We start from the raw sequence: 13,696 nt of genomic DNA, 5'->3' as shown, positions 1-13,696 counted from the left end.
TGGTATTTAGTAGTGAAATACCTCACACTTGAATTCTGAAGTGAAATAAGGTGCGTGTTTGCATGTCTTTTACCTCACATAATTAGACCTACCTCTACCACATGATAAATGCAGTGCTGTGAAATAATTGTGATACAGTGATGTGAAAAACTATTTGCCCCCTTCCTGATTTTTTATTCTTTTGCATGTTTGTCACACTTAAATGTTTCTGCTCATCAAAAACCGTTAACTATTAGTCAAAGATAACATAATTGAACACAAAATGCAGTTGTAAATGATGGTTTTTTTATTATTTAGTGAGAAAAAAACCCCTCAAAACCTACATGGCCCTGTGTGAAAAAGAAATTGCCCCCTGAACCTAATAACTGGTTGGGCCACCCTTAGCAGCAATAACTGCAATCAAGCGTTTGCGATAACTTGCAACGAGTCTTTTACAGCGCTCTGGAGGAATTTTGGCCCACTCATCCTTGCAGAATTGTTGTAATTCAGCTTTATTTGAGGGTTTTCTAGCATGAACCGCCTTTTTAAGGTCATGCCACAACATCTCAATAGGATTCAGGTCAGGACTTTGACTAGGCCACTTCAAAGTCTTCATTTTGTTTTTCTTCAGCCATTCAGAGGTGGATTTACGGGTGTGCTTTGGGTCATTGTCCTGCTGCAGCACCCAAGATCGCTTCAGCTTGAGTTGACGAACAGATGGCCGGACATTCTCCTTCAGGATTTTTTGGTAGACAGTAGAATTCATGGTTCCATCTATCACAGCAAGCCTTCCAGGTCCTGAAGCAGCAAAACAACCCCAGACCATCACACTACCACCACCATGTTTTACTGTTGGTATGATGTTCTTTTGCTGAAATGCTGTGTTACTTCTACGCCAGATGTAACGGGACACGCATCTTCCAAAAAGATTCAACTTTTGTCTCGTCGGTCCACAAGGTATTTTCCCAAAAGTCTTGGCAATCATTGAGATGTTTTTTAGCAAAATTGAGACAAGCCTTAATGTTCTTTTTGCTTAAAAGTGGTTTGCGCCTTGGATATCTTCCATGCAGGCCGTTTTTGCCCAGTCTCTTTCTTATGGTGGAGTCGTGAACACTGACCTTAATTGAGGCAAGTGAGGCCTGCAGTTCTTTAGATGTTGTCCTGGGGTCTCTTGTGGCCTCTCGGATGAGTTTTCTCTGCGCTCTTGGGGTAATTTTGGTCGGCCAGCCACTCCTGGGAAGGTTCATCACTGTTCCATGTTTTTGCCATTTGTGGATAATGGATCTCACTGTGGTTTCGCTGGAGTCCCAAAGCTTTAGAAATGGCTTTATAACCTTTTCCAGACTGATAGATCTCAATTACTTTTGTTCTCATTTGTTCCTGAATTTCTTTGGATCTTGGCATGATGTCTAGCTTTTGAGGTGCTTTTGGTCTACTTCTCTGTGTCAGATAGCTCCTATTTAAGTAATTTCTTGATTGAAACAGGTGTGGCAGTAATCAGGCCTGGGGGTGACTACAGAAATTGAACTCAGGTGTGATAAACCACAGTTAAGTTATTTTTTTAACAAGGGGGCAATTTGTTTTTCACATAGGGCCATGTAGGTTTGGGTTTTTTTTTCTCACTAAATAATAAAAACCATCATTTAAAACCGCATTTTGTGTTCAATTATGTTATCTTTGACTAATAGTTAACGGTTTTTGATGAGCAGAAACATTTAAGTGTGACAAACATGCAAAAGAATAAGAAATCAGGAAGGGGGCAAATAGTTTTTCACATCACTGTATCTGTCACATAACATGGAGCCTTTTCAGCTTGTTTTTTGTTCCAACCCTCCCCCCCCCCAGCCTCTAAAAGTGCTCCGACCTACCACCCCCCACGACCCCCATCCTCTAAAACAGTGCTGTCCAACTTTTGCAGGCTCGGAGGGCCGTTTTTTTTTCAGACCACATGGTGAAGGGCCGGCCGCCCTCCACCCCAAGAAAATTGGCAGCAGATATCCCCACAAATGCGATGAGATTGGCAGCAGATTTCCCCACAAATGCGATGAGATTGGCAGCAGATTTCCCCACAAATGCGATGAGATTGGTAGCAGATTTCCCCACAAATGCGACGAGATTGGCAGCAGATTTCCCTACAAAGGCAGGTGCCCAGTTAGTGGGGATCCCAGAGCTGAGGAGGGGGGCATAGCGCAGGAAGGGGGGGGGGAATTGTGCACAGAGCAGTGGGGAGGGGGGAAGCCTCCCCCCCTCCCTCACCTAGGGGCCCCCCCTTCTGCGCTCCCCCCCTCCCTTCAAAAGTGCAGCCACTTAGCGGCAGCAGCGAGAAATCACTTACCAGCATGATCAGAGCAATAGCGCTGCGTGCCGCTGGGCTGGTCTCCGTCTCGTCCACTGACCTATCATGCTCTCGCAGTACTTCCTGCGAGAGCGTGATAGGTCAGTGCAGAAGACGGAGACCAGCCCAGCGGCATGCAGCGTTATTGCTATGATAATACTTCATCACCTGAAGTATTATCATTACTAATGCAGTGACACCATCTGTTCTCATATTATACTAGCCACAAAGCCCATTTAATAACTGCAATCTGCCCACGGCTACGTGCTGCACAGGCACTTAAAATGGACACATGCAGCGACGGGGAGATTGTTATATAGGACTAGCGACCTTAGCCCGTTTAAAAATGGGCTCTAGGTCTGTTTCTTAACGCTGCCACCGCAGCATGTCAGTGCGCACGCACCCGTCTGCCCACGCACACGCTCGCCCACCTAACTGGCCCCGTCCTCCCGTCCCAACGGCTGTCCAAGCTGTCCGTGCTGCGTGCATGCGCAGTAGCAAAAAGCACAGACTCAAGGACACAGGGACAGGAGTACGCAGGGACAGTTAGGTTTTATTATATAGGATAGTCACCCAACTTTTGAACAACATACAGAAACTAAACAATGGTAACTAGGAAAGAGGAAAAGGTCAAAGACCTAAATACAGGGTACACACTATTGTATTTATAAAGCGCCAACATATACAGACAATATTTAGGAGTGACATACAGCAATAAGACAATACAGGAATACAAGAAAACCAGATCACGCAGCACAGTGTGAGTACCAGGTAATGCTTAGTCAGTCACTGGAGGGGAGCATGGAGATTAGGCAAGTTAGGTTCACTCAAATGCATAGCATGGGTGTATGGTAATGGAGGTGCATTAACAGGTAGGAGACATAAGGAGGAGAACCCTGCCCAAAAGGCTTACAATCTAGAGGCTTACATATATCAGAAGCATATTTTTAACAAAAAATATTACGTCTCCAATTATGATAAGCAATGCGGTCAAGGCTAGCCAGTCAGGGGTTAACTCCATCTACCCTTTTTCCATAGAAAGATACTGACAGTGTCATCTGTAGAGCTGTGATGAAGGATCTGTTACATAAAAGTATCTGCCTAGTTATTTCAGATTCTGCTATTAATTTGTGAATTCAGATTTTCCAATCCTTATATGCAAAGGTGGTTTCAAATACAGGCCCATATGCAATTCACTTTTTCACCTGAGTTTTCTCCTAGGAGATCATTTTTCATCTTCTATTTAAATTAACTTTCCAGCACTTTTCAACTAGAGAAGTACCAAAAAGTAAATTAAAAAGTACTATCAAAATTATTTTGAGTATTTTATTGCTTTCTGGTGGCTTAAAGGGACTCCGAGCACAAAAAAAAAAAGAAAGTTGTACTCACCATGGGCTTTCTCCAGCCCAGTGCTGGTCGGGAGGTCCCACGCCGGCGTCCTGGCTCCTCTCCTTCTACCCGCTCCGGAATGGCTGGCAGGCCGCAGCCCGGGCGACACTCTCCCGAGTGTCGGGCTTCTTCTTCCGTATATGACGCGGATTACGTCACACGCCGGCCGCCTCGCGTCATCATGGCGGCCGGCGTGAAAGTACTGCGCATGCGCGCTTTGTTCGCGCATGCGCAGTACTTTCACGCCGGCCGCCATGATGACGCGAGGCGGCCGGCGTGTGACGTAATCCGCGTCATATGCGGAAGAAGAAGCCCGACACTCGGGAGAGTGTCGCCCGGGCTGCGGCCTGCCAGCCATTCCGGAGCGGGTAGAAGGAGAGGAGCCAGGACGCCGGCGTGGGACCTCCCGACCAGCACTGGGCTGGAGAAAGCCCATGGTGAGTACAACTTTCTTTTTTTTTTTGTGCTCGGAGTCCCTTTAAAAGGCATTTTATTGACAAGTTTAAAAAAATCACCTAGGAGAAAACTCAGGTGAGAAAATGAATTGCATATGGCCCACAGTATGTAAACATGTTTGAATTTTATGCATAACGTATAGGATCTCCAACATTCCTATCGCAGATACATAGGTAGGTGTGTGTGTCCCTGTAGTGATATGATACCAAGTACAAGTTAGTGCAAGAACCAGTCTCAGCAATTCCACCCCTGGCAAGTCCTCCAATTACATTAACCAGCACCTGCATAGGATGGCAAATCAGGGGTTATACTGTTCTTTCTCAGTATACAGCGCTATAGCGAAAGCATTTGTTCGGTACGGCTTTTACAGACAGATCATGCATTGGTATTGTCATTAGGATTAGAAGCACAGGAAACGCTTTTCACTAAATCAGTGCTGTCCAACTTCGCGGGCATGGAGGGCCGTATTTTTTCCAGACCACATGATGGAGGGCAGGCAGACCCCCGGGGAAAAGAAAAATTCTAGCAGCAGATTTGCCCACAAAATGCAGTCAGATTGGCTGCAGATTTGAACACAAAATACATTCGGATTGCCTGCAGATTTACCCACAAAATACACAAAGATTGGCTGCAGATTTACCCACAAAATACACAATCTGAATGTATTCTGTGGGTAAATCTGCAGCCAATCTGAATGTATTTTGTGGGTAAATCTGCAGCCAATCTTTGTGTATTTTGTGGGTAAATCTGCAGCCAATCGGAGTGTATTTTGTGGGTAAATCTGCAGCCAATCTGACTGTATTTGGTGGGCACGTCTGCAGCCAATCTGAATGTATTTTGTGGGCACGTCTGTGGCCAATCTGACTGCATTTTGTGGGCACGTCTGCAGCCAATCTTACAGTATTTTGTGGGCACGTCTGCGGCCAATCTGACTGCATTTTGTGGGTAAATCTGCAGCAAATATGAATGTATTTTGTGGGTAAATCTGCAGCCAACCTGAATGTATTTTGTGGGTAAATCTGCAGCCAATCTTTGTGTATTTTGTGGGTAAATCTGCAGCCAAATATTGGCTGCAGATTTACCCACAAAATACATTCACATTGGCTGCAGACGTGCCCACAAAATACAGTCAGATTGGCTGCAGATTTACCCACAAAATACATTCATATTTGCTGCAGATTTACCCACAAAATGCAGTCAGATTGGCCACAGACGTGCCCACAAAATACTCTAAGATTGGCTGCAGACGTGCCCACAAAATGCAGTCAGATTGGCCACAGACGTGCCCACAAAATGCAGTCAGATTGGCAGCAGACGTGCCCACAAAATACAGTCAGATTGGCCGCAGACGTGCCCACAAAATACAGTCAGATTGGCCGCAGACGTGCCCACAAAATACAGTCAGATTGGCCGCAGACATGCCCACCAAATACAGTCAGATTGGCCGCAGACGTGCCCACAAAATACTGTCAGATTGGCTGCAGACGTGCCCACAAAATACTGTCAGATTGGCCGCAGACATGCCCACAAAATACTGTCAGATTGGCTGCAGAAAATATTTACACCCCCCCACCCCCTCGTTGTCCCCCGTGCTGCGGACTATAAATATTTACACACCCCCGCCCCCCCCCGTGCTGCGGACTATAGGACTATAAGTATTTACATCCGCCCCCCTCATTGTCCCCTGTGCTGCCGCCTCTAAATCACCTGAGATCATGGGCGAGCAAGAGATCGGAGCCAGTCAGACCGGCGCATGGCAGCAGCGCGGTCAATTTGAATACAAAAAGTGACATCATCGGTCACCTCCAGCACTTAAAGTTCCCGTGCAGCTGCTATGCGCCGGTGTGGCTAGTTCCTATCTTCTGCCAGCCGCTGATGTGAAGTGAGTTAGAGGCGGCAGCACGGGGGACAATGAGGGGGGAGGCTGTAAATACTTATAGTCCGCAGCATGGGAGAAAGGGTTTTGTTTTTTGTTTCCTTTTAAAGTTGCGCTGCCACAGCATGGAGAAGTCGTCTGGGGGGCCGCAGCAGGAGGCCTGGTGGGCTGGATGCGGCCCGCCAGTTGGACAGCACTGCACTAAATGAACAGGTTATCAGCCGTTTCCTTCAAAGAACTGTATGGAAGTGTAGATTCATAAGAAGCAACCACTGCACTACAGCAATTATTTATCACATAGACTCACCAAGAGCTGATTCTCTGTCAGTACTAGCTCAGTAAGGCTTTCACATTCTCCTATGCATTCAGTCAGTTGCTTGAGGTGATTTTGGTCCACTTTAAGTATTGATAGCTTCTTAAGCTGCCCTATTAATGGTAAGCAGAATAAATCAACTCTCAGTAGAAATGCAATGCATTACTTTTTCAAATTAAAGAATGAATTTAGAATGTACCAGTGTTTTTTCTTCTTCTAGTATTGGCTATTAAAGGGAACCTAAACTGAGAGGGATATGGATGTTTCCTTTTAAACAATACCAGTTGCCTGGCAGTCCTGCTGATCTTTGGCTGCAGTAGTGGCTGATTCACAGATCTGAAACAAGCATTCCGCTTATACAGTCTGACTTAAAGGGAATGTCCAAGCAAAATAAAAAAATGAGTTTCACTTACCTGGGGCTTCTACCAGCCCCCTGCAGCCATCCTGTGCCCTCGTAGTCACTCAATGCTGCTCCAGTCCCCCGCTGGAAGCTTGCCGACCTCGGAGGTCGGCGGGATGCATTGCGTACATTTTTACGCATTCCCGCTAGTGCAGTAACATTAACACATACATTTTTATGCATTGCGTCCCGCTGACCTCCGAGGTCGGCAAGCTGCCAGGTAAGTGAAACTCATTTTTTTATTTTGCTTGGACATTCCCTTTAAGTCAGAGCACCCGATCTACATGCTTGTTCAGGGGCTGTGGCTGAAAGTATTAGAGAGACAGGATCAGCAGAATAGTCAGGCAACCAGTATTTTTTTTTTTTAAGGAAAAATACATATCCTTCTCAGTTTAAGTTCCCTTTAATGATACACACATTGAACAGTTCCAAATCCATAAAAAAGAACAGCCAGGTAAATAATGTAAAAATAATTGCATGTGATACGTGTGAAGATGGCCTCCTCACCTTAAATGAAACAACCACTAACGCCATATAAGGTAACCACATCAACAGATCAGGTGCTTGAAATTCCCCAATCTACATGCAAGATAGCCCTGCTTAAGGTGGCCACACACCATACAATTTTTTAAATATCTGTACAATTTAAGAATTGTAATCAATTTTTCTGACTGATTGCAACATTCAAAAATGTTCATTTTTTTCCTCAATTATGATAAAAATGATTGGAAACTTAGAGAAAATTGCTAGGGTGTGTATGTTAATAAATTAACAATCCAACACACACCACACAATCTTTAGTAGAAATTGAAGAGAAATAGCTCTTCAATTTCTACTAAAGAGAAATATCTGGCATTCCGGATCGATTTAAATCGAAAAAAAAAAACGGGAAATCCGATCGGATTTTTCAGTCGAATGAAAAAAGGTTTACATTTTTTTGAGAGATACAATCGTTTTTATCGAATTACTGTAAAATCAAATAATTTTATTGTATCGTGTGTGGCCACCTTTATGTAGATGTGGTAAATCCAACTCCCAACAACTTTTATTTTGGTTTGATCAGAATGAAAAAGAGTTTACACGTTTTTTAGAGCTGTATGGCCACTGAGTATTTGCCACATTCGCAGTTCAGACAGGAAGTGGGGGAAAAATAAAAGAGACACAGACCGGAACAACATTTTATTTGTTAGAGTGGGGAAGAGAAAGGATTTTACGGTTTCTCACTTCATCTTGAAAGCTAACATTAGGGGGAGACGCATTACACCAAATAATGTCACAGGGCCAGAAAGTGGAATATTCCATAATGACAACATGGAACGCATTTAAAGGCTTCAATTCACAAAGTACCAAACGTGAAAATGAGAAACCAGTGAAGTACATTACTGACTTGTGCGGTTAATACCTTAACACACGTCAGTGTATGTCAATTCACAAAGATTACAGCATACATTAAAGCCAAGAAATATTCTCGGTATTTATCTCCAGCTTTCATCTGTCGGAAACTAGCATAACAGCATGTGATAGCTTGACAGACAGCAGAGAGCAGAAAGGAGAGTAAAGGCCTGTTTCCATTGGAGCGGAAACCGCTCCGAATCCGCAGAGTTTCCCCGCAGGCAAATCGCGCGGGGTAACTCTGCCATAGAAAACTATGGCGCTGCCTAGCGATTCGGCCGACATTGGCCACAGATTTTGCGCGGGAGGCTGCGAATCCCATTCTGGGATTCGCCTGCGATCCCGCACACCCGGAAGTGCTGCCGCGCGTCTCACTGACGCGTGCGGCAACAAGTGGAAACGGGCCCTTAATGGTAAGAGCCTCACCCTCCTGCTTCTCACCCCATTTGATCTGATGCACTGGTGGGTGGGACAGCAGATAGGCAGAGCAGCAGAAAGAGACATTCAAAGAGGCACACTTTACATGTGCAGATCTACAAAGTGATGCACAGAGAAGTGGCCTCTAGTGGCATTCATGCACATCTAATGTGATGCAGAAAGCCTTTTCCTTTCTAACAAGCTGTCACAGGACACAATATCGGCTGGTGCAGTCCTCAGAGAAGCCAACTTTGATTGGCAAATCGCGATAGGTTGGTGGCAGTGTGGACAGCGGAGCCTGACCACATATCCTGGTAAAAATCCTTTCCAGGACTACTTTCACTTTACTGCTCTTGGGCAGCATGGCTTCTGCTCCTTTCAATTTTCATGGCTTTACACTGGTGATTCTTATCACTGCTAACCTTCTTTGTGTGACTGCTCTTCTTTCTACTCTTTGTTTGTACTGTTCCTAGCACTCAGCACTTTACAGTAAATCCTTGGATTGAAAGTATTTGTTTAAGAGTGCTTTGATATACAAGCACACATTTTTGTGAAATTGTGACTTGATATACAAGCAAAGAAAAAGTATACATGCGTTAAGTCATCACAAGTGAGCCTATTACTAAGGGGCTCTTCTCCCCTTGGTGCTGCAGGACTGTACTTAATTGTACTTAATCTGAGTGTAGAAACTATGCAAAGTCACATTTCCATGAAATCCTCAAAAGTAAGGTCATTGGATAAGTTCCTTGTTAAAGCGGACCTGAACTCAGAACGTCTTCTCTGCTCTAAAAGATAAGCAACAGCATAATAACCTTTAACCACAAACATTTCTTTGTTACAGCTGATACAAATCCTAAGATAAATCTGCTCTGCTTCTACTTCCAGATTCATGGAAGCAGACATATTGTTAACCTCCTGTACTTTCAAACGACCTTATCTGCCATCTCTGCCATAGGCACTCATGTGACACAGGAGAAAGATCAGATTAAAACTTGTGATTAGACACAATTAAGGAGGAATTAAACAGGCTAAACTTTCTAAATACATACAGGGTGCATTTCTTCAGTCCTGTGCAAAAGTTCAGGTCCACTTTAAAGGTTGGGGTGAGCCAAAAGATTGCAATGATTCTGTTAGTTTTAGTGAAAGTCTTGTTTACATCTTTATTTCATACTATTTTACTTTAATGGTTTTTGGATTGTAGAACGAATCAACTGGGACTCCATTCATTCTTATGGGGAAAAATGGTTTGATATAAGAGCACTTTTGATTACAAGCATGTTTCCGGAACAAATTATGCTTGCAAACCAAGGTTCCACTGTATTCCTATTTCGGGGACGTGGCAATTTTTTATAAATCCTGAATTGGATACTATTTTCCTATGCAAATTGCCCTTTACTGTATAGTTGTTTATAGTGGATCAGTCCCCTGATGACAAACTTTCCCTAATTGCTCACCTGAAAAAATATCAAACGATGATTAACAAAAAGAAGTCCTTATTCCTGTCTCACGAAATTGCAAATGCAGCTAACAGACCTGCCCAACTCTTCCGCACGGTTGACAGTCTCTGCAATCCATCTTGCAGGAAATCCAGAATCAGACCTTCACAGGAACTGTGCGAGAAATTTGCCCACTTCATCTCAGACAAAGTCTCTTCCATACGATCTGCCATTCAATTCAGAGCCCCAGAAACCCATGCAGAGCCATATAACAGGTGCAAAAATAGCCTACCACCATGGTCTGATTTTAAAGTAATCACTGAAAAAGACATCTTGGATATCCTCTCAAACCTTCGCCAGACTACCTGCGATCTGCACCCTGGCCCCACTAAATTAATGTTGAAATGCCCTGAACTGTTTACACCGGCATTCCACAAAATAGTCAACGGCTCCTTACAAGAAGGGTGGTTTCCCTCTACTCTGAAAGAAGCAATCATCAGGCCACTACTCAAGAAATCATCCTTAGGTCTGTAACTGTTTAGAGCATCTGGGTCTGTCTCTAACCTCCCCTTTCTGGGAAAAGTTATTGAAAAGGCTGTCTACCTCCAACTTGAAGCCATGCTCTCCAGAAACAACATCCTTGACCCTCTTCAATCTGGCTTGAGGAAATATCACAACTGTGAAACAGCCCTCACCCAGATCTGCAATGATCTGCTCATTGCAAGAGACAAGGGTCAATGTTCCATCCTGATTTTGCTCGACCTCTCAGCGGCTTTTGACACAGTTGATCATGAAATCTTGCTCAACAGGCTACAAGAGTACTGTGGCATAGATGGCATTGTTCTCCGGTGGTTCAACTCCTTCCTGGCTGGCAGAACACAAAGGGTAGCCTTAGGGCCCTTCCTCTCCAACCCTGTACTACTAAAATACGGTGTACCTCAGGGCGCAATATTATCCCCCTTACTTTTCACCATATACATGCTGCCACTTGGAGAAATCATACAAAAACATGGCCTGACATATCATTGCTATGCTGATGACACCCAGCTATATTTGTCTCAAACAACACCGCTAAGGATAGGGAGCTCAGACCTGAACAACTCAAACTGTGTGCGCAGCCTGAGAGTACTGATTGATGGGAAATTAAGCTTCAGGAATCAAATCTCAGCTGTTGTGAAACATTCCTTCTTTCATCTAAGGAATATTGCAAGGATTAAACACCTAATTCCTTCAGAGGATCTTCCAACCCTAGTTCATGCCTTAGTCACATCAAGGTTAGACTACGGCAACGTCCTCTACACAGGCCTGCATAAGAAAGACTTACGTCGCCTGCAATTAGTACAGAATGCCGCCGCAAGGCTGTTAACGAGCCAACCCCGCCATTGCCACATAACACCAACCCTGTGCTCACTCCACTCGCTACCGATAAAATGGAGAATTCTGTTTAAGATTGGCTTACTGACATTCAAATCCTTGCACAATCTGGGCCCTGGATACCTGAAGGACTTGTTGCAACTGCATCACACCCCCCACAATCTTAGATCAAAAGGACGCAACACCTTGGTCACCCCCAGAGTCCACCTCAAAACCTTTGGAGACAGAGCCTTTTGTCATGCTGTCCCTACACTTTGGAACTCCCTGCCACATCCAATCAGGACAGCTCCATCCCTGGAAGCATTTTTTTTTTTTTTTTGAAGATTCTTTTTATTAATTTTCATGTTAAACAAAAACAGTTACAAACATTAACGTAACAGCCCTGAGCTCCACCACACGCAGGTGAGGAGAGAGGGAAGTAAAACACCACAAGAGTAGATAATCTAAAAATTATACACAGCACATAAAACCTCAGTGAAAATCACATGTTTAGAAAACAGGAGAGATATGTGAGGACCCGATATCCGATCCCTTATGTTTATTCATTTTCTAGGAGCCAAACAGCATTTCGTTTTCATAGAGAAGAATCAGTGAGTAGTTGAACTTGTGTCTTCGAAAGGAGGAGGAGAGCAGCTTTAAGATCAGAGTAAGGAGTTTGAGAGCAAGTTTATTCAAATTACCCAAAGGTCTACAGTATTTAAGCCTATAGGATTACGTAGTATCTTTGTTGGAGGTCCACGGTCCCCATACCTTTTTGAATTTAGATGGACATCCCCTTGCTATGTATGCAGCTTTATATAAATGAAGGGAATTATTAACTAGCTTTTTCCAATAAAGGAAAGTTGGTGGAGCAGGTTGCTTCCAGTGTAATACAATCGCTTTTCTAAAATAAAATAGTAGCAGCCCTATTAGGTATCTTTGTGATCTAGTTGGGGCGAGGGTGTGTACATTACCCAGTAAACAGGTCAATGGTTCAGGAGTAATATGGGTCTTTGTTATAGATTCAACAAATGCACATATTTCTTTCCACGCATCAACAATCAAGGGACATTCCCAGAGAATATGTGTAAAGTCAGCCTTAGCCGCACCGCAGCGCCAGCATGAGCCAGAGCCGTCTCTGTCAAATTTACTTAATTTGTATGGGGTTAAGTAGGCCTGGTGAATAATTTTAAACTGGATTAATTTATCTCTTGTTGAGATTAAGTATTCAAAGGGCTTAATCCATACATCCTCCCAATCTTCGTCATCTAAGGTAGGTATCATTGTGAGCCAGGGTTGTTTATAGACCGTTACATGAGGTTCAGTGATCAAGAGTATGCTTTGATAAATTGCTGAGAGAGCTTTGGTAAGATTCTCATTAGCTATTATGTCCTCTGTAGCAGAGGGAAGCAACTTGACCGGCTCTCGCCCAAACTGCGCCGCGAAAGCGTGCCTCAGCTGTAGATACCTAAAGAAATAGTTATTAGGTAGTGAGAAGGTGTTTTTGAGGGTATTAAAATCTATTAATTCCCTGTTTAGTATTATATGGTCTAGGCATGTTATCCCCTTCTTGATCCATATGATAGGGTCAGGAATCCTGAAGAAGTGGGGTAAGGTAGGGTTGTTCCAGAGTGGGAGCCTCGGGGATAGGGTATTACGAGAGGGGGAGAACCAACCCTGAACCATACTCCAAGCAGATATAACCACTTTCATATTAACTGTTAGAGAATATGGTGCTCGTACTCCTCTATAAAGTATTTGAGCAAGTGCCTCATATGAACCCAGGAGAGCCGCATCTAAAACCATCGATGCATTTGACTTGTCCTGAATGAGCCACCAATGAGCAGTGACAAGCTGGCTAGCAATGAAATATTTATAGAGGTCTGGGAAGGCAAGGCCCCCCTCTGTCCAGGGTCTCTGGAGCTTTTTAAGACTGAGTTTCGGAGTTTTATTGTACCAGATGAAGCTGGATAAGAGTGAATTCAGTTGTTTGAAAAAGCTTTTGTGTAGCCAGGTTGGGCAATTTCGAAAGAGATGCAGGTATTTAGGGAGGAGTTTCATTTTAATAAGATTAATTCTCCCAATCAAAGAGAGTGGGAGCCCCTGCCATCCCTGAAGCCTCTTTTTGGTGTGTTGTATCAAAGGGAGTATGTTATCTGAAAAGTAGTCAGCCGAATTGTTCGAAATGATAATGCCAAGGTATTTTGTTCTGGAGACAATTTCTAGTGGAGTTTGTACTGAAAGAGCATGGTTCAAAGGAAGTAGCTTAGACTTTCCCCAATTCACATTTAGACCAGTGTACGGGGAAAACAGTTTAAAGAGTTCCAAGACTCCTTTAATGGACTCTGTG

The 13,696-nt window shown here is 43.9% G+C and overlaps 1 protein-coding gene across 1 annotated transcript in view; it reads right to left on the bottom strand.

Annotated features, from left to right (window-relative positions):
• The window catches only part of LRRC1 (leucine rich repeat containing 1), a 297,188-nt gene that overhangs the window by 39,952 nt on the left and 243,540 nt on the right, over positions 1 to 13,696 (bottom strand). Inside the window, exon 9 of the mRNA XM_068281386.1 lies at positions 6,343 to 6,461. Within this exon, the coding sequence (XP_068137487.1) occupies positions 6,343 to 6,461 (119 nt within the window). The remainder of the gene's footprint in view (positions 1 to 6,342; positions 6,462 to 13,696) is intronic.

The sequence above is a fragment of the Hyperolius riggenbachi genome, chromosome 4 (genome assembly GCF_040937935.1).
Source record: "Hyperolius riggenbachi isolate aHypRig1 chromosome 4, aHypRig1.pri, whole genome shotgun sequence".
NCBI lineage: Eukaryota > Metazoa > Chordata > Amphibia > Anura > Hyperoliidae > Hyperolius > Hyperolius riggenbachi.
Note: the sequence above shows the minus strand (reverse complement) of the source record. Positions and strands in the feature narration are given on the sequence as shown.